We start from the raw sequence: 22,451 nt of genomic DNA on the forward strand, positions 1-22,451 counted from the left end.
ACGCCGGAGGTTTTTTAGAGGAGGAAGAGTGTACCAACAGTCTCGCTCGAACGTAATTTTCATTTAGATTGCACCGAATTATTTGGGTTCTCACTGAAAATGCATACGAGAAGCGCCGATCTCGTCAAAAAAAATCCGACGGTTCGTGGCTTCTGGGTCTTTCACCGGTCTCGGCGACCCGGCTCCGCCGCAGATCCGGTGCGCCTTCGCGGGAGACGACGGGAGACGACCTCGAGCGAACCCGCCGCGGTCCGCGCATCCCCCCGCGCGCATCCGGCGCACCGAACCCTAACCGGGGCGCCCCGCGGCGAGCCCCGATCCTGATTCGAGACGTGGACGTGGCGCGAGATTGATATCCCCCCTGGCTAGTGCTACACCTCGGCGGCGGCCCCTTCGGCTCCGGGCTGACTCGCGATGATCCGTCGGGTCGCGTCGCGAGCGACGACGGGATCCGAAGCGGCGTCCGCCGCCGCGTCGTGGATCGCGCGCGGCGTCCCGGAGTCCCTCGCGCAGCAGGTGCCCCGCGCGGTGTCGCCGCTCACCGCCGCCCTGCTCCGGCAGTCCCCTGCGCAATGGCACGCGGCGATCGACGCGGTGGCGCGAGCTAACGCGTCGCTGGCGCGCGTCGCCCCGCCGGGCGTCCTGGCGTCGCCCGCGCACGTCGCGCGCGAATTCGCGCGCGGGGTGTGGCGAACCACGGGGCTCCTCGCGCGATCCGGCGAACTCGCGGGCGCGCGGGGGGTCGCCACAGAGCTCGCGAGATCGGCGAGATCCGCCAACCGACTCGGAGAGCTCGCCGCTCGACGAGCGCTCCGCGAGATGCAGGCGCACAGACTCCCGACGATGCTCGTCCTCGGCGGCGGCGGCACGCTGCTGCCCACGACGGCGCGATGCCTGGAGCGCCGCGACGCATCCGCGGCGCATCCGAACGCGCGGGGGTCCGAGCTACGCGACGACGGCCGTGCCGGCGACGACGACTCGAAAAAGATCACGCCCATCAACGTCGCGGAACGAACGTGGGCGGAGCGCCTCCGCGTCCCGAAGCGCTTCCTCCTGGCGTTCGAACGCGCGGCGACGATCGTCCGCGCCCTGCAGCTCGCCATCCTCTTCGCGCCGTGCGTCCTGACCGCGCCAGTGTTGCTGTACGGGCCGTGGGGCGGGGAATGGAGCGCCAAGGCTTGGTACGCGCTGCTGCGAATGACGCTCGAAGCGGGGGGCGCCGCGTTCATCAAGTGGGGGCAGTGGGCGTCCACCAGGTACGACGTGTTCCCGGCGCAGCTGTGCAAAGAGCTCGAGCTGCTGCAGTGCGGGGCGCCGGAGCACAGCTGGCGCCGGACGAAGGAGATTCTCGAGAGGGCGTACGGCGAAACGCAGCTCGACGAGATTTTCGCGTGGATGGATAAAACGCCAATCGCATCCGGAAGCATCGCGCAGATTCATCGCGCGAAGCTGCGAAACGGCGTCGCGGAGAAGAACGGCGCGAGGACGTTCACGATCCACGAGCGGCTCCTGCGGAGCGTGGGAAGCGGGGTGGAGCTGCTGGCGAAGGGCGAGTGGCGGGGTTTGCTCGAGAAGATGCGAAGCGAGTGGCGCAAGAGCGCGGGTCGGTGGGAGTGGAACCCGGGCAGTTACCTTCCCAACCCGTACGGGGGGGGAACGAGCACGGACGGTGGGGACGGCTCGAACGATGCGCCCGACGCCGGAGTCGAACCCGCGACGCAAACGCCAAAGACGAAGCCCCTGGGCGAACGACCGGACGACGTGAACGACGAGGGTCGGTACGTCGCGGTGAAGGTTCGACACCCGGGTGTGGTGGAGGCGCTGCGAAGGGACTTTGCCATCCTCGCGTGGATCGCGAGGGCGACGAGGAACGTGGAGGTGCTGAAGCCGTTTCAGCTCGAGCACACCGTGCAGCAGTTCGGCGTGCACATGCTCCAGCAAGTTGACCTCACCACGGAGGCTTCCAACTTGCAAAAGTTTGAAAAGGCGTTTTCGCTGTGGGGCGACGTGTCGTTCCCGGTGCCCGTCGGAGGTTTGGCCACCGAGGAGGTCCTCGTCGAGACGTTCGAGGACGGCGTGTCCATCAGCACGTTCCTGATGGACGACGCGCACACCGCGAGCATCGACGCCGCGATACAGGCTGCGTTGGGGGCCAAGCTGGAAGCCGAGGGCGTCGCCGCGACGGAAGCCGCGGCGCGGGACAAGGGACGGACCAAGCTCGAGATTCGCGGGGACGTGTCGCGCATTCACGCGGCGGCGGAGGCGGCGAACGCGGCGGCGGAGGCGGCGGCGGAGATGGTCCCGGTGGAGAACCGCGCTTTGGCCGCCATCGGCGTCAAGACGTTGCTCAAGATGCTCATCGACGACAACTTTCTCCACGCGGATCTTCACCCGGGGAACATCCTCGTCAGACTTCCGGGTGGGATCCAGGGAGGATTCTCGACGCTACAAGACGTCGTATCGTCCAAGACAAAGGTGGACTCGGGGAAGACCGGCGAGGCCGACGGGTCGGACGGAGAGAAGAACGACGGGCGCGGAAAGACGAAGATACCGTCCAAGCCCGAGATTGTCATCCTCGACACCGGGTTGGCCACCGAGCTCACCCCCGCGCACCAAGCCTCGCTCGCGGAGTTTTTCCAGGCGATAATCAACTGGGACGGCGCCGGCGTCGCGAGGAACATAATCGCCTTCTCCTCGAACCTTCAGCCCTCGTTCGACCCCGAGTCTTTCACGTCGGATGTCACGACGGCGGTGCGACACTTCCAGGATAGCACGCCCCGCGCGGGCGACTGCATGGCGGCCATCTTCGAGACGGTGCAGCGTCATCACGTGACGCTCGATCCCAACGTCATGGTCGCGGTGGTCACCGTCATGGTCCTGGAGGGTTGGCAGTTTCGGCTCGATCCGTCGATCAACATCCTGGACTACATCGGCGACGTGATGCGGAGCTCGTTTCGGAAGCACCAGCGGCTGACGGTGATGGACTTTGGCCTCCGGGACATGTGGGCGCCGTTCTCGGAGCCCAACGCGCTGACGATGGACAGGAGCGGCGCGAGGCCGATGGCGTGGTCGATGCAGGCGTCCGTGGACAACGCCGGAGGGCTCTGGTACGGGTCCTATTGATTGTCCTCGCGACCATATAGATGCGCTGTAACTTTTAAAACACTTACGGGATACTTACTCGCTACGACTGGACTGCGACGGCGCTCATACCCCGTTCACCGACGTCTACTTGCGATCGCGGCTGTCCATCAGCAGCGTGACGGGTCCGTCGTTCACCAGCGCGACGTCCATCTTGGCGCCGAATATCCCGTCCTTTATTCGCGTCCCCTTGCCCGCGTACACCCTCTCCCTGGCGCACGCGAGGAAATCTCGGTAGAACGCCTTCGCCTGCTCCGGCGCCATGGCTCTGTGGAAGTCCGGGCGGTTCCCCTTGAAGTAGCCGTGGAGGGTAAACTGCGACACGAAGAGGACCTCGCCGTCGATGTCCATGACGCTCCTGTCCCAAGGCTTGGCGCCGTCCCAATTCTTCGCGCCCCCCTCGCCCAATGGCGGGTCTCCAGGGAACAGGCGAGCGCGGAGGCACTTCCCCGCGACGTACTCCGCATCCTCCTCGGTGTCGTCGCCGCCTATGCCCACGAGGACCACGAGCCCGGGGCCGATGGACGATACCACCGCGCCGTCCACGGTGACGGACGCGCTCTTGACCCTCTGAATGACCGCCCTCATGCCCGTCCGCGCGAGGCGAAGTGAGCGACGACGGGAACATCTCCAAAAGTTAGTTTTAGAGTTTGCAAAAAGCGTCGGGCGGGTCCGGCACATCGGAACCGCGCGCGCGGAGAGGCGGCGGGGATGTCGCGGCGGACCCTCGGCGGTCTAGACGGTCCCGACGCCGACGCCGATTTTTGGCGATGGGCGCGCGCCCGCGGCGTCGTCGCGGTTAGATGCGAGGCACGCGACGTCGCCGAGGGATGGCGGGGCATCGTCGCGACCGAGGACATCGAGCGCGACGCGGTCGTGCTCCGCGTGCCCGGCGACATCCTGATGAGCGCCAGGTCGATGGAACGCGACGAACAGCTGCGCGATGCGTTGAGAACGCACGGCGAGACCCGTTCGATGACGCCCGCGGACAAGCTCGCGGTGCACCTCCTCCTCGAGGCATCCAGAGGTCGCGGCTCGAGATGGCACGAGTACATCTCGAGACTGCCCCGAGCGTACAACCTGCTGTGCTGCTGGACTCGCCGCGAGCGCGCGATGCTCCAGGATCCCGCCGCCATCGCCGTCGCGAGACGCGCGCGCGATGCGACGCGCCAATCGTGGGAACGCGCGCGCGACGTCCTCGCCGCGCTGGGGTTGACCCTCGCCAATCGATGGGGCTCGATCGACGCGTGGCGGTGGGCGCGCTGCACCGTCAGCAGCAGGACCGTGTACGTGCCCTACGACGCCGCGGGGGCGCTGTGCCCGGTGGGGGACCTGTTCAACTACGCCCCCCCGCCGCCGCCGCATCGGCACGCCATCGTCGGAACCCCGCTCGAGGGCGGCGACGAGGGGAAGGACGACGACGAAGGGAAGGACGACGACAAACGGGGGGAGGACGACGACAAAGGGGGGGAGGAAGGGAAGAGGTGGACGGTGTCGGGCGACGGCGCTTGGGACGAGGCATCGCGCGAGTACGTCTTCCGCGCGCGTCGCCCGTACGTCGCCGGCGAGCAGATCATGCTGTGCTACGGCCGCCACACGAACCTGGGACTGTTGGAGCACTACGGCTTCCTCCTGGATGAAAAAGAGTCTGAGACGGGCGACGAGCCGGGGAACCCGCACGACGCCGCGGCGTTTGCGCTCGGGTTCGACCTCGACGATACAGATGACGCAACGGCCGTTACGACGTCCGTTACGACGACGACGACGACGACGACCGTGGTGGAGGCCTCCGCGGTGGACGGGTCGTTGGAGTGGGAGGCGACGCGAATGCTTCGGCTCTGGGCCGCTCGACGACGCTCGGGCGCCGGCGGAGGGGGCAAAGGCGGAGGGGGCAAAGGCGGAGGGGGCAAAGGCGGAGGGGGCAAAGGCGGAGGGGCGGCGGATAAGCGGATCAGGGACGCCGCCTCCAGGGGCTTCGCGGTGGGCGCCGACGTCGAGAGGAGGGCGTTTGAAGCGGTGGCGGACGCGGCGGCGGCGGCGTTGACGAGCGTTCACCTGGCGACGACGGCGAAGTTCGACTCGGAGCTTCTCGCGAGGGCGAAAGAGGCGGCGTGGAAGAGGGACTCGGAGGGGCTCGGAGGGACCTCGGAGGACGGGTCCTCCCTACCCGGGGGTGGATGCGAGCCCGGAGAGGCGCCCCGCGAGTGGGCGCGAGGAGACGGCGGGGACGGCGACGACGAGGACGGCGGGGAGGGCGGCGAGGAGGAGGAGTGGGACGGCGAGGAGGTCGACCCGGACTCCAACGCGGGTCTCGCGCTGCGGTGGAGGCTGTGTCACAAGCGGGCGCTGCAGAGGGCGTACAGGGCGGCGGCGGCGAGGGTAGAGGAGGCGAGCGGAGGAGGCGGAGGAGGACGGGGCGGCGGAGGAGGACGGGGCGCGACCGTCTCCAGGCCGAGGCTTCGCTGACGTTCGTTTCACGGACTTTGCTTGATTGAAAGAGAGCTTTGAAAGAGTGTCCCGAGAAAATAATTCCAAAAATAGTCGGTTCCAACTTTCAAGGGACTTTCAGGGATCCGCGGTTACCTTCAACCTCGATAATAACTGCGAAGGTACCATTTGTCCGGCCGTGTCTACAACCGACCGAGAAACGAGCTCACGAGCGGTATTTCTAGGGTCTTGCCGCATCGACCGTCGCCCTCTTCGACTGGCACGCTCGCGCGTTGCTAGAGGTCTCCGCGCGTTTCCTTTCGCGTCAGATTCAACAGGATGGCTAAGCGCACCAAGAAAGTCGGTGAGTATCGCGGCTCGGACCGCCCCCGACCCCCGAGTGCGCCCCGGACCCATCCGGGTTTTTAGGGTTCCAGCCCGGGATGATTTCGCCGAAAGGCGCGCGGAGGGCACCGGGAGACGAGTCTCGCGGGAAGCGCGGGCGCTCGATACCGACGAACGCGTCGCGGCGGGTCGTTTCGATCACGACTCGATCGCGGCGGGTCGATTCGATCCCGACGCGCGCCCGCGATCGCGTCTCCCGGCGCCCATCTCCTCGAGCGGACCACACCCCACCGAGCCGTGCGCCCGCGGGGGGCTGGATCTTCCCTCGTCTCCATCGCTCGCCCGTGCCGTACCCTCCACGAACCACGACGCTGACCTACGCGTCTTCCTTCCCCTTCCTCTTCCTCGCAGGGATCGTCGGCAAGTACGGCACCCGTTACGGTGCTTCCCTCCGCAAGGTGGTGAAGAAGCAGGAGGTGTCCCAGCACTCCAAGTTTTTCTGCGACTTTTGCGGCAAGTACGCCATGAAGCGCCAGGCTGTCGGCATCTGGAAGTGCGCCGGCTGCAAGAAGACCAAGGCGGGCGGGGCGTACACCCTCAACACCTCCGCCGCGGTCACCGTGCGATCCACCATCCGCCGTCTCCGCGAGAACACCGAGAAGTAAACGTCTCGTCTCATCATCGGTGGTTTCCACCCCCGCGCCAGCTGAGCAGTGCATCTGTAACGTCCGAGGCGCCGCTTGTGTAATGAGCGGCACCTTGGGCGTCTTTACGATCAGCTGGCGCGGGGGTGGCGCGGGGCGGTTCGGGGGTCCGAGCCGGTCCGCGTGGGGGGTCCTAGGATGGGTCTTAGTTGTGTAACCGAGGAATTGGTTGCTCTCGTGAACACCTCGCCGTCAAACTAAAAACTCTCTTTTCCGCTCGCGAAACGCGTAGACGTGGAAACGTAACGCTCACTCCCCAGACCCAAACCCACCGAACCCACCCACCCCGTACCCCTCGCGTCTCACGCGCGATGCTCCCGCAGCTTCCCCTGCCTCACCGCGGCGATCACGCCCTCGAGAGACATCGAGTCCAGCGCCGGCACGAGGTCGCGATACTCCCCCGGAGGAAAGTTAAGACCCGGCGCTTTCGAGGTGCCGAAGGGAAAGTTACCCGTCGCCGCCGCCGCCGCTGCCGCCGACGACGCGCCGCGTTCGTCGCGCCATTTCTTCAGCGAGCACACGTCGAACGCGCGCGCCGCCTCGCACTCGGCGTCGAACCCCCCGAGGTACAGCTGCTTCCCGAGCTCCCTCGACCACATGTGCGCCTCCCACCGGCCGCTCCGGCGGTGCCGCGTCACGCCCTTGTGCGAGCTCGACGTGTCGCCTCGCTTGAACCCGGCGTTGGAGCGCGCGCGGGGGGGGTGCGCGGGGGTGCACGGGGACGCGCGAGTTGGACCCGGGGGACTCGGTGGGTGCCGATGGGGTGCCGATGGGGGTGCCGACGTCGCGGGCGGCGCCGGGGGATCAGCCGCGGGCGCTCCGGCGACGTCGACGGTCGAATCCGCCATCGCCTTTGCCGCGGCGCGCGTCGCCTTGTTCAACAGACGCGCGTTCGCGTCCTCCCCGTCGACGGCACCGTCGTCGTCGGCACCCCCTCGGCACCCCCCTCGGCACCCCACGGCCCGCCCGCGCGCGTTCGCCAACTCCAACTCGCGCGACGCCGCGGCGAGGAGCTCCCTGGGGAAGTTGGTCGCCACCTCCGCGGTGACGACGCCGCCGACGATGAAAGCGCGGGCGAGCGCGAGGACGTCCGCGCGGCGGGGTGGGGGGTTCGCCGAGGGGGTGCCGACCCATGGTGCCGACGGGGTGCCCACGGGTGTCGATCCAATCGGGGGGTCCACCGCGACGATCCGTGAAGGGTCGAGGGGTCGAGGGTCGCGTGAGTCCGAATCGGCCCCCGACTTGTCTGAGTTTGTCCCCGACCCGGCCCCGGACCCCGACCCGCCAGACTCGGACTCGGACCCCGAGTGCGAGGTTTCCGCGGTGGCACCCGGCGGCGCCAACGTGAGCACGTGCTGCGGCTTCGGCGCGCACCCCGGGTCCTCCAGCATCTGCGCGCGGACCAGCGCATCCGCCAGCGTGAGCCCCCCCGGGGACAAACCCGACGCGGGGGGGGTCGACCTCGGGGGGGGCGACGGCGCCTCGGGTCCTTCGCCCCCACCTCCGCCGCCCGCCCTGCGCCCCGCCCTTCCCGCCGCGCACGTCTTCGCCACGAACTCGCCCTTCGTCAGAGTCGCCAGATCGCGTCGAAACTCGTCGTCGGCGGCGTAGGACTCCGCCGGGAAGTTGAGCGGCGACGCGTCCCAGCCGCGGAATTTAATCGCCGTCTTATCGTACGCAGACGCTGCCGCCGTCGCGGCGGCGAAGGACCCGAGGTGCTTCTGCCTGCCCCTGTCCCATATGTGCGCCTCGTACCTGCCCGTGCGCTTGTACCGGGTCACGCCCCGGAACCTGCCCCGCGCTCGTGTTGGGTCGACGCCGGCGACTTTGGTGCTTTGGTCGGCGTCGGCGTGTTCGCCCTTGGCTTCTTCTTTCGAGAGTTTCGCCTCTCCTTCTTCCCGCGCGCTTTCCCCTGTGCGCGCCGCGAGTCGCCAGAACTCGCGCTGCTGCTCGCGCGACAGCCGCTCGAGGCCGAGGACGCCGCGGTTGCCCATCCGCGCGTCGTCCTCGACGTCGGGTTGGATGCGTACGGGCGCGCGGCGCTGGCGCTTGCGCTCGGGTTCGTCGGGACGCGACGCGACTGGCGGCGAAGGGGCGGGAGGGTGGAGGGGCGGGGTCGCGTCGCGCGTCAGGTCCTCCGTGAGGTCCAGCCTCGACCGTTTCATCGAGCCTCCGGACGACGGATCGATGGGCTCGTCCGTTCGCGGACGGGCGGGTCTCGGCGCGCCGGGCGGGCGGCGCGGCGTCCCCGTCGCGCGTTCCCCTCCTCCTCCTCCTCCTCCTCCTCCCCGCGGGAAGTCCTTCTTCGCTTTCGCTTTAACGCGCGGGGCGCGCGTGTCGTGTGGGGGCGCGGGGGCGCGGGCGCGTCCCGCCGCGGGTCCGCCGCCGAGGCTGAGGATCAGCTCGGCAGCCTCCCGCGGGGACAGCTCCGCGGGCTCGAGGGACATGGCGCGCGCGTGGCGTGGCGCGGGTGTGGGGGCGCCGCGCGTCCAAGGGTCGCCTCACGGACGAGGACGCGCGGAGATTCGCCTCGGAACAATCGAAGGAACAAACTCCGTTCGTGCGTGTCATCTGGCGTATGGGTGCCCTGGTGTGCACGAGGTCTGGAAATTCGCAATTGTTAAGGTATTTAGGTGAATCTCACGTGACAGAGATCCGGTAGGGGTGGTTGGCAGGACCGACGTTCAAAATTGGCACGCGTTCATCCCGTCTTGGAAGAGAGAATGAAGGTGTGACGAAAGTTCCCCCGTCCGCCCGTGGGGGCGCCACACTCCGCGCGCTCGGTGGCCACGGACCCCACCACCGGCGTCTCGCGGCCGCTGTCATGGCCACCGCCCCGAGCCCCGCGCAGCAGGAGGCGGCCAAGTTCAGCCAGATATGCCGCAACTGCGCCAAGCCCACGGCGATAATCGAGGACCACCAGCAGGGCGATCTCGTGTGCACCGAGTGCGGCCTCGTGCTCGAGTCTCGCGTCGTGGACGAGTCCTCGGAGTGGCGCACGTTCTCCGACAGCGACAAGGCGGGCGTGGACCCGAATCGCACCGCGGGACCCACCAATCGCATGCTCGCGAACGGCGGGCTGAGCACGAGCATCGGTAAAAATCCCGACGGCACCTACAACCAGACGCTCACCCGCCTCCACAACCGGGGCGCGAATCCGGATCGCGCGCTGCTGCAGGCGTTCGGGAGGATCGGCGAGATGGCGGACCACCTCGGGATGACGTCCGTGGTCAAAGACGGCGCGTGCGACATCTACAGGACCGTCGTCAAGCCCGGGCAACCCTTGCTGGGCAAATCGCAGCCCGCCATGTTCGCCGCGAGCCTGTACATCGCGTGCCGGCAGGAAGGGACGAACCGGACGTTCAAGGAGATCTGCGGCGGCGCGCCCAACACCACCGTGAAGGAGATCGGCCGGTGCTACAAGTACATAGTCAAGGCCATCGACGGCTTGAACACGCAGATGATGGAGCAGATGATCACGCCGGAGAAGCTCACGAACCGATTCTGCGGCAACCTCGGCTTGGCCAACCTCGAGTTCCTGAAGCTGGCCACCGCGGTGATCGCCACCTTTCGCTCGCTGCGAATCACGGAGGGGCACACGAGCGAAAAGCAACCCGCGTCGGTGGCGGCGGCGGCGATATGGCTGTGCGTGCAGATATGGCGAGGCGAAGCCGCGGAGGGAATCGACGTGAAGCGAATATCGGAGATCTCCGGGATGGCGGAGGCTACCATCCTGACTTCGTACGCGGACATGTACCCCTACGCCGCGAAGATGCTGCCGGAGGCGTACGTGGAACGGATACCGGAGCTGGAGGCGCCGAGAATGGATAAGAGCGACGCGGCCGCGCTGGAGGCGGGACTCGCGGGTCTCATCGGGGATGCCGAGCACGGGGCGTTGCTCTCGCTGCCGCCGCTGTGACGCGAACGACCCGGAACGAGGGTGGGAGTTGGATATCCGCGGACTCGGACGACGTGAACGATTCTATTCAACTTGGTATTTGTACATCAAGCGCGCGTTCGCCTAATCGAAACTACCGCTTCCCCTATTGCGCCAGCTTGATCCAGATCTGATGCGAGGTGTCCGCCGATGTATAATCCGCGATATCGTCGCATCTCCATCTGATCAGATCCGGATTGGATGATGGATTGAAGGCGAACTCGTGCGATTGGTCATCCCAGAAAGGGGAACCCGACGTAATCTGGTTAGAGGAACCGTAGCTCGTCGCAGTATCCGGGAGGAAGCCCGTGTGCCCTTTGAGCTTCGTGGTGCCCGATTTCCAGTACGAAAGTTGGTTACCCGAAAGTTGTCCTGAATTCACGATCATGGCCTTGACCCAGTCGTTTTTCGTGGAGAAGTTTATCACGCGATCGTGATTGCTGGTGTGGCAATAGAACCGAACCTCGGCGATGTCCGAGGCGGTCAGTCCCATTTGGTTTGGCCACATGTGTGAGTAACCCTTCGTCGGCGACGACGGAACTAAGTAAGAATCCATGTTTTCGTTATCGCCTGCCTTGCGATTGTACGCCAAAATCAGGAGCCAGCCGTCTTCATCTTCGAATAACGCGTGTTTCCCGTGGGTCCCTCGGTCGATGGTCACGGTGCATGGAGGCTCAACGGGGGAAGGGACGTAAGGGACGGGCGGGTCGAAGTTCGACAACGCCGGATCCGATTTCATGGCGCACCATTTCTTGGTCACCTCCAATCCGCGGGTCCGACACCAGCACTCCTTGCGCTTGGCGCCTGGCGCGAAGCTCCGGTCGTTCTTGTCCACGCCGAAGCCCTCGTCCGAGCACTCCACGGACGCGTCCGTCGCGCCCAGGGGAAACTCCTTCGATTTTACGGCGTTGCCAGCCGCGATTGACTCCGCGAGGAGAGTCGACGGGTTCAAAGCGACGTACGGCGGCGGCTCTATCCTGCTCCTCCAATCGCGGTGGTGCGCGACGACTCGATCCCATTCGATTGCCTCTTCCCGCGTCGGCGTTTCCGAGGACAGACCAGCCGACGCCGCCGATCTGTCCCCGTTGTACTCGTACGCGAGTGTGCAGTAGTCGAGGCAAGCACTCCGGGTGAAGGGACCGTTAATGAACATGAACCCACTTCCGGGGTTCATTTTCCACTCGAAGTGATATTTGTTGGTGCTACAACCGCCGACCGAGCTCACGCACCAATCGTTGCAATCGGTCACGGTATTCATATCGCAGCTGGTGTCAAAGATGCAGGCGCACTGCTCCCTGCACTTAGCCAGGCCGTCGTTTCGACTCAAGCAGGCACCCGTCTTGGAGACGCCATATTGTGAACCACCGTCACTGAACCAATAATGGGGGTCAAACTGGGTGTCGCTGAGCCGATCATTGCCCGCGTTTCGCGGGTAAGCGTCCGGTCCGGTTGTCAGGTCCAGCAGACAATTTTTCAGTTTGCATCGCTGCTTGCTCACGTACACTCGATCGCGGGTCGAGTTGAGAATCTCAAAGTACGGGACTTGATGGTCGGTGACGGTGTTGTCTGTGTTTGCTGACGAGTCCTCATCTCGAAACTTGATGTGCAGGCCGTCGACGACTTGGTCCTCGCCCAGGTCAAGCTCGATCCATTCTGCGATCTCGTAGTCATTCCCCTCCGCCTTGTTATCCGTCTCGACGTACGGATCGTTAAGCGAGTTCAAGTTCCAGACGTTCACCTCGCAAGCGTCGCTTCGCTCGGCTGGATCGACGTTCGCGGCGTCGTACGTGTAGCACGCCTCGGTGGGCTGACGGGTGCGAGCGACGGAAGACGCGGTCGCGCGAACCGCGAGCTGGATATCCTCGGGCATCCCGGACTCGTCGAACCTCTCGAGCGACTCGAGGTTCCACGCGATGAAGTGTCCGTCCAGCACGAGAGCTTTCACATTCGGCGGCCCGGCTGGCGTGTTACGGTTCGTCACCACCCGGACGTACCTCCCCGTCGGGCCCCGGCTGACGGGCCCGCCCGCGCGCGCGTCCGCGTCGATCGCCTCGCCCCAAACGCACGCGCCGCTCTCGCACTCGCACGTCTTTCGCGTGGGGTTCGGCTCGCTGTACTCGATGCGAAACTCGCCCAGGCACCCCCACGCCTTCGCGTCGGTCGCGCCACCCGCAGCGCCGACGGGGTAGATTCGAAAGCATCGCGCGCGCCACGCGTCTCCAATCTCCCGGCGCTGCGGCGGCGTTGACGCGTCGTGCTCCGGAGCGTCAATCGTCGTGACGTTTTGAAACCCAAAAAACTCGAGGGTTTCGTTCGCGACGGAGCAGTTCGGGGCGGAGGACGCATAGAGCTCGTACGAGGCGGTGGATCGATTGCCGCAGTGCCCAAAGCTCTCGTCGGCGCCGCTCGCGATCCAAACCTCGTTCGCGGTGACGTCCTCGTCGAAACTCGCCTGGAGCCACGCCCCCTCGCCCGTGTCGCCGCTGTGCCACATCGGTTCGCCGTCGAACCCCGCGCGACCGTTGGTCAGGGACTCGTATGTGACGTTGTTCGGGGCGAAGGGGTGCGTGTCGTCGCGGTCTTCGCCGCCTCCCCACGAGACGCGGTATCGGACACCCGCGGGGTTGTCCACGGAGTGCACGAGCGTGGCGTCCTCGACGCGCGTCCACTCGCCGCTGTGGCACTTTTTGACGGTGTTGTAGAAGTAGTACGGCGCGCTGGGCGCGGGCGGGTAGACGCGCTGCGAGACGAAAGGGGGGAGAGGACGCGGGGAAGGGAGGGGACGTCAGGGTCGATCGGGGTCGTCGGTCGGGTCGAATCTACGTGATTTGATCGACGACACTCGGCTCGAGAGCCAGGTCGGAGACGGGGGGAAAGCCCGGGCGGGGAGCGCCGGGCGGACGCGGGCGGGTGGGATGACGGGCACGGCTCCACGGATCGCTTCGCACCTGGATCGCTTCGCACGAGTCCGCGGGATTGTTCTCGTCGTTGACGCTCGAATCGACCGCGCGATCCGGGCAGTCGTACTCGAACCCGAGCCTGGTCGCCGCGCCCTGACCGTCGCAGTAGGGAACCTGCCTCAGCGTCGCCGTGGCCGCGACGCCGTGCAGGAGCCCCGCGATGAGCGCCAGGAAGAGCGCGAGCGTCGGGAGGCGTCGGCCGACCATGTTTGTCGCCCCCGACCGACACCCCTCGGGGAAAACTAGTCAGGTATGCGTAGGTGCCGGTCCCGCCTGCCGAGATGTGTAGAGCAGAGCAGAGAGGGAAAGATGACTGCGGTTTCACACCTCGCCCCCGAATTCGGGATCGACGTCAAGAGAATCTCGGAAATCTCCGGCATGGCGGAGGCGACCATCCTGACGTCGTACGCGGACATGTACCCGTACGCGGCGAAGATGCTGCCGGAGGCGTACGTGGAGAGGATACCGGAGCTGGAGGCGCCCAAGATGGACAAGGGCGACGCCGCGGCGTTGGAGGCGGGACTCGCGGGGCTCATCGGCGGCGACGCGGAGGACGGCGGCGGGGGGGCGCTCTCGTTGCCGCCGCCGTGAGGGGGTTCGTCGCGGGACGCGGGCGGGAGCGTATATGGGATGATGCGCAGAGAGAGAGAGAGAGGGACGATGCGCAGAGAGAGAGAGAGGGACCCGAAGGATGTGAAACGATTTGTAATCGATTTCGCGTTTGTACATCTTATCGCTCTCACTCGAGCTATCGCGCCAGCTTGATCCAGACCTGATGCAAGGTGTCGTGAGCAGAGAAAAAGCCGGCATCGTCGCATTCCCAGTTGGGTAGCAACCTCCAATGACTAGCACCCCATTCCCAGAATGAAATGCCCGAAAAGAAATTGTTGACATCACTGTCTGTGTTGACATGGCTTGTGGAATCCGGGAGGTTCGCCGTGTGCCCCGCGAGCTTTGTGGTGCCCGAGTTCCAGTACGATACTGAGTTACCCGAGAGGCTTCCAGTCAAGATGGCCGTCTTGACCCAGTCGTTGTTCACCGAGAAGTGCATCACGCGGTCGTGATTGCTGGTGTGGCAATAGAACCGAACCTCGGCGATGTCCGAGGCGGTCAGTCCAATGTCCGTGCCGGGCCAGACGTGAGAGAAGCCCTCCGTGGGCGACTCCGGAATGACACCCGGCACCGCAGATGGGTTGGTGCCCGCTTGGTGATTGTACGCCGCGATCAGGATCCAGCCGTCTTGATCTTTGCGCAGGCTGTACCCGTTGACCTTCACCGAAGTGCAGGAAGGGTCCTCGAGGTCGGGCGGGTCGAAGTTCGACTCCGCCGGATCCGATCTCATGTCGCACCATCGCTTGGTCACGGGCAGACCGCGGGTCCGGCACCAACACGCCTTGGTCTTCGCATCCGGCGCGAAGGTTCGGTTGTTCTTGTCAATCCCGAAGCCCTCGTCCGAGCAATTCACCGAGGCGGCGGTGGAACCCAAGGGAAACTCCTCCGATTTCACCGCGTTGCCAGCCGCGAGGGACTCGCCGATGGTCGCCACCAGGCTCACAGTGTAGTACGGCGGGATCACTATTTCGTTCCTCCATTTGCTGTGATGCGCGACGACCAGATCCCAATCAAAAGCCTGTTCCCGGCTCAATCTAGTCACCGCGGCCGCCGCCGCGGTCGCCGCCGTCTTGTCTCCGTTGTGAACGTAAGCGAGATCGCAGTAGGCGTGGCAGACCTCCAGGGTACCGGCATTCGCCCAACCGCCACCGCCCGCGCAACCGCAATGGCACGCGCCCGTGCAGTCGTATCCGCACACGCCGCCGCTTCCTTTCGTACAGCCGGAGTCAAACGTGCAGTCGCACTCAGCCTTGCACTGGGTCACCCCTCCGTCGGGTAAAGACGCGCAGCTTGTGCTTCTGCCGCCGTAGAACAAACCGGAGTAGTCGTACGGGACGAAGGACGTGTCGCTGAGCCGATCGTGTCCCGCGTCTCGCGGGTGAGCGTCCGGTCCGTCGGTCAGGTCCAACACGCAGTTCTTCTCGTTGCATCGCTGCGTGCTCACGTACACCCGGTCGCGGTTCTCGTCTAGAATCTCGAAATACGGGATCGAGTAGAAGGTGACGTTGTTCGAGCTCGACGCATCGCTGTCTTCATCCGAAAACTTGATGTGCAGCCCGTCGACGACCTTTTCCTCGCCGAGGTCGAGTTCGACCCACTCTGGGGTCAACGGCGGCGCCTTTTCGTCCGTCGCCACGTACGGATCGTTCAGAGAGTTCAAATTCCACACGTTCACGTCGCACGCGTCGTGTCGCTCGGCTGGATCGACGCCGTCCCAATCGTACGCGTAGCACGCGGGGTACGCGCCGACGCCGGTGACGGATGACGCCGTAGCGCCCACCGCCAGCTGGAGATCCTCGGGCATCCCCGACTGGTCGAAGCGCTCGAGTGACTCCACGTTCCACGCGATGAAGTGTCCGTCCAATTCGATAGCGGCGGGGGTTAGTCGTTTTATGAAAAGGTTGAGATACCCGTCTGGCGAGCCCCCGGTGCATGTTCCATATGATACAAGGCACCTTGCTGTCGAAGTCGACGTCCAATCTTGGCCGAGATCTGTATGCGCTGAGAAAGAGACGCAACCCGGATCTTCGGCGCACATGGTCGCGCAATCCTTCAATGATTTGCGGGAATATTCGTTCCCTCCACAATGCCTGTTAGGAATGAATGTAAACTGCTGCTCCAAAGCAGCTCCAGGGCCGGGCGAAATGACCCTGACGTATCTCCCCACCGGACCCCGATTCGCCGGCCCGCCCTCGACGCGCGGCGTCGCCTCCTCGCCCCAGATGCACGCGCCGCTCTCGCACTCGCACGTCGCCGGCGTGTCGTCGCGGTACTCCATGCGAAACTCCCCGAGGCACCCCCACGACTTGTCGGCGTCCGTTCCGTTCGCGGCGCCCGACGGATACATTCGAAAACATCGAGCGGTGACCTCGTCGGCGCCCGCCGGCCATCGAGGCTCCGGCGGGGCACCCACGGTGTGATTGGGCGCCGAGACGTGTCCGAGGCTGCCGATTTGAATGAACGATCCCTCGGTGCAATCGACGGACGCGTTCACGTAGTATTCAGTCGCGGAGTAGTCGCCGCAGGTTCCCCAAACCTCGTCGCGGCCGCTCGCTACCCAAATCTCATTCACCGTGACGTTCTCTCCAAAGTCAGCCTGGAGCCATGCGGCGTCGCCGGTGTCCCCGCTGCGCCACACGGGTTCGTCGCTACCCCACGCGCCGCGTCCGTCCGTCAGGGACTCGTAGGTGGCGTTCGGGGTTTTGTACATGTTCCCAGAGTCTGTGTCGTTGTACTGGTACTCACCGCCGCCCCACGAAAGCTGGTATCTCACGCCCGCGGGGTTGGGAACCGAGGAATGTGGGATGAGCGTGGCATCTTCGACGCGGGTCCACGGATCGTTGAGGCACTTCCTCGCGGTGTTGTAGAACCAGTAGGGCGCGTCGGGCGCGGGCGGGTAGAGGCGCTGCGAGGGAAGATGGGACGGGAGGGAAGACGGGATGAAGGTTAGCCTAGCCCGTCGGTCACGTTTTTGGAGAAGATTTGGAGAAGAGACGCGAGGCGGGGCGGGGGCGAGGGGCGGTGGGCGAGGGGAGGGACCCGCGCGCGCGCGCTTCCGCCGCGCCACGCACCTGAATCGCCTCGCACGAATCCGCGGGATCGGTCTCGGAGTTGAAGCTCGGATCGATCGCGTGCTCCGGGCACTCGTAGCCGAACCCGAGCCTGGCCGCAGTGGCTTGGCCGTCGCAGTATTCCACCTGCTTGACGGGCTTGGCGGCGTCCGCGCCCGGGAGGAGGGGCGCGACGTGCGCGGACGCGAGGAGCAGCGCCGCGGCCGCGCGGAACAGCGGCGGCGTCGCGACGCGCCGGCGGTCCATCGTCGTCGTCGTGTGTGTTGAACGCGCTTGCGAATCCCCAGGGTGTTGATATCTCGTCGGTCAGGTTCACGTGGGGGGTGTTGAACGCGTCGATGGGTCGACGGCACGCGCGCGAAGAGGGTCCGTGTGGCGTATCAGACGTGGACCGCTCGCTCCAGGTATCACGGGTCGTCCTGCCGGCGTACGAAGCGCGAGCGCGGGCTCGAACGTGAGACGCGGCGCGCGTTCAACAGCGAAGATCGAGCGGTCCCGAGCCCGCGTGGACTTTCACGGGGCCTTCACGGGGTTTCGACCGGGTTCGTGCGCGACGGCCCGCCAATATCTCGCGCGTTCGCTGTCTCCCAAAGCGCGGGCGCGCTTCGGGCGATGCGGTGACTCACGGAGAGGGTTTCGGCGTGGTGTGTCGAACGCCCGCTTGCGAATCTGTCTCCAAGGCGTTGCGGGTGGGTGGGGCGCTCCGGGCGACCGACTGCAAACTGGTTTCGAAGCAATCTGATTCAACCACGCGGCGTTTCCTCGACTGCAGCGTATCGACTGGCTTTTCTCGCGCGTCTTATGCCATCCCGGCTCCAAACAGCAGGGGGTGGGGGGGCGGGGGAAGGCATGCCGGCTCGAGCGATTTCCGCGAGGGACGCGGCGTCGCGCCTCCTCCGCCGCGCGACCGCCCGACGACTCCCCGTCGACCACGCGCCGCGCTCGTCCCCGTCCTCGCCCTCGGCGCCCCTCCGCAAAGATCTCGACGCGCGCGACCTCCTCATGCTCGGCGTGGGCGGCGTCATCGGAGGCGGCGTCTTCGTCCTCACCGGCGCCGCCGCGCACGACCACGCGGGCCCGGCGGTGCTCATCTCCTACCTCGTCGCGTCCGCCACCTCCGCGGTCACCGGGCTGTGCTACACCGAGTTCGCGTGCGAAGCCCCGGTCGCGGGATCGTCCTACGTGTACGTCAGCATGTGCTTCGGAGAGTTCGCCGGGTACCTGTGCGGGTGCAACCTGGGGTTGGAGCTGACCATCTCCGCCGCCGCGGTGGCCAGGGGGTGGACCAGCTACGTCGCCACGCTGTTCCGAGCGCCGCCGGACGCCCTACGCGTTCGCGTGGGGGGCCCGAGCAACCCGGGCGGTGACGGGTCAGACGGTGACGCGTCGGGCGGCGTCGCGCTGGACCTTCCCGCGGCGTTCGTCGTCGCGTTCATCACGTGCGTGCTCGTGTGCGGCATGAAGGACAGCGCGCGGTTCAACACCGCGGTCACGGCGGTGTCCTTAGCCGTCATCGCCTTCGTGCTCGTCGCGGGGGGCGCCAAGGTTGACGCCGACAATTGGCGCCCATTCGCTCCCAACGGCGTCGACGGCATACTCGCCGGCGCGTCCGTGGTGTTCTTCTCGTTCGTGGGTTTTGACACCGTGGCGACGTGCGCGGAGGAGTGCGCGGATCCCGGACGGGACCTACCGGTGGGGATACTCGGTTCCCTCGGCGTGTGCGCGGCGTTGTACGCGGCGATGTGCCTCGTCGTCACCGGTGAGTTTATTTTCATTTTCGTGTGGGCAATTAGAATGACGTGGTTTTTTTCAACAGGCATGACGCCGAGTCGAGACATCGACGTCGAGGCGCCCTTCGCCGTCGCGTTTAAGGCGCGGGGAATGGCCTGGGCCGAGTCGGTCATATCCCTCGGCGCCCTCGCCGCCATCACCACCGCGCTGCTCTCGTCTCTCATGGGCCAACCGAGGGTGTACATGGTCATGGCGAGGGATGGGCTTTTGCCGAAATGGTTCGCGGCGGTGCACCCAAAGTTCGGAACCCCCGCCAACGCGTCCGCCTTCACCGGGATCACCACCGGCTTACTCGCGCTCGTCGTGGACATCGAGACGTTGGCGGAGCTGGTGAGCATAGGGACGCTGGCGGTGTTCGGGTCGGTGTGCGCGTCGCTGCTGGTGTGGCGTCACTCGCCGGCGCCCGGCGAGGAGGAGGAGGAGGACGAAGGGGTCGACGGCGGGGGGGTGAGCGCGAGGTCGGCGGCGACGCGGAGGGCGGGCGCGCTCGTCGCGAGCTGCGTGGCGTTCGGCGCGTCGCACCGCGCGTGGAGTTTGGGGAACGGGAACGCCGACTTGTATTTGTTTTGCGCGATCGCCGCGTGCGTCTGCGCCGTATGCGTCACGTGCTCGTTTAATCTCTTGGAGAGACGAAACGAACCGACAAAGGGATTTAAAACCCCGTTCGTGCCGTACGTGCCCGCGATCGGGGTCGCCGCGTGCACGCAGCTGGTGTTCTCGCTGGGCCCGCCGGCGTGGGTGAGGTTCGGGGCGTACACGGTTTTATGCGCTGGGTTTTACGCGGCTCGGGGTTTGGTCGGGGATCGGCTCGGGTGGTGGGATGATTCGGGGGACGGCTTCGAGTTGGCGATTGGCGGGGTGGGCGGGATAGACGGCGGGGATGAGGGGACGGAGATGACGACGCAGACGCGGGGAACGGCGTCGGCGGCGGCGTCGGCGGGGGCGGCGAGAGACGAGGAGGAGGGGGAGGGGGAGCGCGCGGGTCTGCTCGTCGCGGGCGCGGCGACGAGCGATCGACGCGGTTGACGCGGCGGCCGAGGTTCGAATCGATCGGTGCATCGATCGGTGCATCGGAGGTGTTATCCATCGTGGTAAAGTTTGGTAAAGTTTGGTCGCCGCGGGACGTACCGCACGTAGTCTATGTACACTTTTCTCTCGCCTCGTGTCCCGTCCCTCGCTCACTTGCCCGCGAGCTTCATGGCCCCATCCTTGAGCAGCGCCACGATCCCGGGGTCCGCCAGGGTGGAGATGTCGCCGAGCTCCGCCATGTCAATCGCGGGGTTCTCGGCGAGCTTTCGCAGGATGCGCCGCATGATCTTCCCCGAGCGGGTCTTCGGCAGACCCTCCGAGAACTGGATCGCGTCGGGGGTGGCGATGGGCCCAATCTCCTTCCGCACGATCGCCTTGAGCCCCGCCGCCAGCTCGTCGCTCGCGACCTGCCCGTCCTTGAGCACGACGTAGCAGTAGATGCCCGCGCCCTTGATCTCGTGGGGCATGCCGACGACGGCGGCTTCCGAGCACGCCGGGTGTAGCACGAGGGCGGACTCCACCTCCGCGGTTCCCATGCGGTGGCCGGAGACGTTGATGACGTCGTCGACCCTGCCGGTGATCCAGTAGTACCCGTCGGCGTCGCGCCTGCACCCGTCGCCGGCGACGTAGTATCCCTTGAACATGGAGTAGTACACGCTCTCGAACCGCGCGTGATCGCCGTAGCAGGATCGAGACGCGGACGGCCACGGTTTCTTGATGGCCAAAAAGCCCGAAGCCTCGCCCTCGAGCTCGACGCCCTTGTCGTCGAGCACCACGGGCTGGACGCCGAAGAAAGGGAGGGTGGCGGACCCGGGCTTGAGCGGCGTGGCGCCCGGCAGCGGCGTGATCATGAACGAACCAGTCTCCGTCTGCCAGTACGTGTCGACGATGGGGCATCGCTCCTCGCCGACGACGGAGTAGTACCACCGCCAAGCCTCCGGGTTGATGGGCTCGCCGACGGAACCCAGGATGCGCAACGAACTGCGATCGTGTTTGGTGACGAAGTCGTCGCCCGCCTTCATCAGCGCGCGAACCGCGGTGGGCGCGGTGTAGAACTGGTTCACCGCGTGCTTCTCGCAGATGGCCCAGCACCGTCCCGCGTCTGGATACGTGGGCACCCCCTCGAACATCACCGTCGTCGCGCGCTCCAACAGGGGGCCGTAGACGATGTAGGAGTGTCCGGTGATCCACCCGATGTCCGCGGTGCACCAGTACACCTCGCCGGGCTTGTAGTCGAACACGTACTTGAACGTGGCCCACGATCCTGTAAACAAAAAACCATGTCAGTCTAATTGCCCATACAAATATTAAAAATAAACTCACCGAGCATGTACCCGGCGGTGGAGTGAACGATACCCTTGGGCTTGCCGGTGCTCCCGGAGGTGTACAGCATGAACAGCGGGTGCTCGGACTCGACCCACTCGCACTCGCAGTCGGCGGTAACAGTCGCCATCTCGTCGTGCCACCACGTGTCTCGTCCGTCCACCATCGGGCACTCGCCCGCGAGCCTGTAAACAAAAAACCACGTCAGTCTTAATTGCCCATGCAAAGATTAAAAATAAACTCACCGCCTGAACACGACGACGGATTCGACGGTGAAGTCGTCCTTGCCCAGTTCCAAAGCCGCGTCCACCTGGGTCTTGAGCTGAACGGGCTTCGCGCCGCGCATCACCGCGTCGCACGTCACGACAACCTTGCTCTGCGCGTCCGCCATCCTCCCGCGGATCGCCTCGGGGCTGAAGCCGCCGAACACCACGGAATGGATGGCGCCAATTCGAGCGCACGCTAAACACGCAACCGCGAGTTCAACCACCATGGGCATGTACAGCGTCACGGTGTCGCCCTTGCGAACGCCCTTGGACTTGAGCACGTTCGCAAACTTCTTCACGGCGTCGAGGACGTCGTGGTAGGTGTGCGACGCCTGCTCGTCGGGGGAGTTGCCCTCCCACAGGATGGCGACGTCGTCGCCGTGGCCGGCGGCGACGTGGCGGTCCAACGCGTTGTAGCAGATGTTCGTCTTACCGCCCTGGAACCAGTCGATCTTGATCGGGCCCTTGCTCAGGTCGAAGTTGTAGACGGGGCCGACGGAGTCGAAGGGTTTCTCCCAGTGGAACTGGCGCGCCATGTTCCCGAAGAACGTCTCGGGATCGTCGATCGATTGCCGATACATCGCCTTGTACTCGTCCAAGGATTTGACGTGAGCGGCGGCGGCGAGGTCGGCCGGGGGCGGGTAGAGGTGCTTCTGGCCGGCCTCGGATACCTGCGCCGCCTTCGTGGCGACGTCGTTCACGGAGTCCATCTTGCGCTTAGAGGCGCGAAGGTTTGTGCGTCGAGGTTGGGCGTCGAATCGGCGACGAGAATTCTCGCCTCTCGGGGTTTTTGATCGGCAGCAGCGATCGTGGACGGCGAAGGCGCCGAGAGCGGAGGCTGAGGC

General features: G+C 65.7%; 11 protein-coding genes across 11 annotated transcripts; 6 read left to right on the forward strand and 5 right to left on the reverse strand.

Moving 5' to 3' along the window:
* Window positions 1–1,182: 1,182 nt before the first annotated feature.
* Window positions 1,183–2,922, forward strand: MICPUN_68420 (predicted protein; the record flags this gene model as incomplete). The annotated part of the gene is made up of 4 exons (XM_002506632.1): window positions 1,183–1,461; window positions 1,738–2,076; window positions 2,263–2,419; window positions 2,519–2,922. Coding segments are annotated over 4 exons (1,179 nt in total), but the record flags the coding sequence as incomplete, so codon positions are not given.
* Window positions 2,923–3,228: 306 nt separating this feature from the next.
* Window positions 3,229–3,729, reverse strand: MICPUN_98408 (predicted protein; the record flags this gene model as incomplete). The annotated part of the gene is made up of 1 exon (XM_002506789.1): window positions 3,229–3,729. One exon carries the CDS (start codon window positions 3,727–3,729, stop codon window positions 3,229–3,231), a length of 501 nt encoding a protein of 166 aa, XP_002506835.1.
* Window positions 3,730–3,852: 123 nt separating this feature from the next.
* On the forward strand, window positions 3,853–5,607 carry MICPUN_104541 (predicted protein; the record flags this gene model as incomplete). Its single annotated transcript, XM_002506633.1, has 1 exon — window positions 3,853–5,607. The coding sequence occupies one exon, from the start codon at window positions 3,853–3,855 to the stop codon at window positions 5,605–5,607; it is 1,755 nt and encodes a 584-aa protein (XP_002506679.1).
* A 244-nt stretch (window positions 5,608–5,851) lies between these two features.
* RPL37AE (ribosomal protein L37ae) lies at window positions 5,852–6,793 on the forward strand. Its single transcript, XM_002506634.1, has 2 exons — window positions 5,852–5,932; window positions 6,325–6,793. Exons 1-2 carry the CDS (start codon window positions 5,908–5,910, stop codon window positions 6,576–6,578), a joined length of 279 nt encoding a protein of 92 aa, XP_002506680.1. The 5' UTR covers window positions 5,852–5,907; the 3' UTR covers window positions 6,579–6,793.
* A 126-nt stretch (window positions 6,794–6,919) lies between these two features.
* MICPUN_64742 (predicted protein) lies at window positions 6,920–9,064 on the reverse strand (the record flags this gene model as incomplete). The annotated part of the gene is made up of 1 exon (XM_002506790.1): window positions 6,920–9,064. One exon carries the CDS (start codon window positions 9,062–9,064, stop codon window positions 6,920–6,922), a length of 2,145 nt encoding a protein of 714 aa, XP_002506836.1.
* Window positions 9,065–9,441: 377 nt separating this feature from the next.
* MICPUN_64743 (predicted protein) lies at window positions 9,442–10,536 on the forward strand (the record flags this gene model as incomplete). Its single annotated transcript, XM_002506635.1, has 1 exon — window positions 9,442–10,536. The coding sequence occupies one exon, from the start codon at window positions 9,442–9,444 to the stop codon at window positions 10,534–10,536; it is 1,095 nt and encodes a 364-aa protein (XP_002506681.1).
* A 124-nt stretch (window positions 10,537–10,660) lies between these two features.
* On the reverse strand, window positions 10,661–13,721 carry MICPUN_64744 (predicted protein; the record flags this gene model as incomplete). Its single annotated transcript, XM_002506791.1, has 2 exons — window positions 10,661–13,294; window positions 13,503–13,721. The coding sequence occupies 2 exons, from the start codon at window positions 13,719–13,721 to the stop codon at window positions 10,661–10,663; spliced, it is 2,853 nt and encodes a 950-aa protein (XP_002506837.1).
* Window positions 13,722–13,823: 102 nt separating this feature from the next.
* On the forward strand, window positions 13,824–14,105 carry MICPUN_64745 (predicted protein; the record flags this gene model as incomplete). The annotated part of the gene is made up of 1 exon (XM_002506636.1): window positions 13,824–14,105. The coding sequence occupies one exon, from the start codon at window positions 13,824–13,826 to the stop codon at window positions 14,103–14,105; it is 282 nt and encodes a 93-aa protein (XP_002506682.1).
* Window positions 14,106–14,262: 157 nt separating this feature from the next.
* Window positions 14,263–17,443, reverse strand: MICPUN_64746 (predicted protein; the record flags this gene model as incomplete). Its single annotated transcript, XM_002506792.1, has 2 exons — window positions 14,263–17,031; window positions 17,198–17,443. The coding sequence occupies 2 exons, from the start codon at window positions 17,441–17,443 to the stop codon at window positions 14,263–14,265; spliced, it is 3,015 nt and encodes a 1,004-aa protein (XP_002506838.1).
* Window positions 17,444–18,166: 723 nt separating this feature from the next.
* Window positions 18,167–19,798, forward strand: MICPUN_68184 (amino acid-polyamine-organocation family; the record flags this gene model as incomplete). Its single annotated transcript, XM_002506637.1, has 3 exons — window positions 18,167–18,956; window positions 19,014–19,369; window positions 19,616–19,798. Coding segments are annotated over 3 exons (1,329 nt in total), but the record flags the coding sequence as incomplete, so codon positions are not given.
* Window positions 19,799–20,166: 368 nt separating this feature from the next.
* Window positions 20,167–22,316, reverse strand: ACS (acetate-coa ligase; the record flags this gene model as incomplete). Its single annotated transcript, XM_002506793.1, has 3 exons — window positions 20,167–21,281; window positions 21,341–21,525; window positions 21,586–22,316. The coding sequence occupies 3 exons, from the start codon at window positions 22,314–22,316 to the stop codon at window positions 20,167–20,169; spliced, it is 2,031 nt and encodes a 676-aa protein (XP_002506839.1).
* Between the last annotated feature and the right edge of the window lie 135 nt (window positions 22,317–22,451).

This window comes from Micromonas commoda, chromosome 16, assembly GCF_000090985.2.
Source record: "Micromonas commoda chromosome 16, complete sequence".
NCBI lineage: Eukaryota > Viridiplantae > Chlorophyta > Mamiellophyceae > Mamiellales > Mamiellaceae > Micromonas > Micromonas commoda.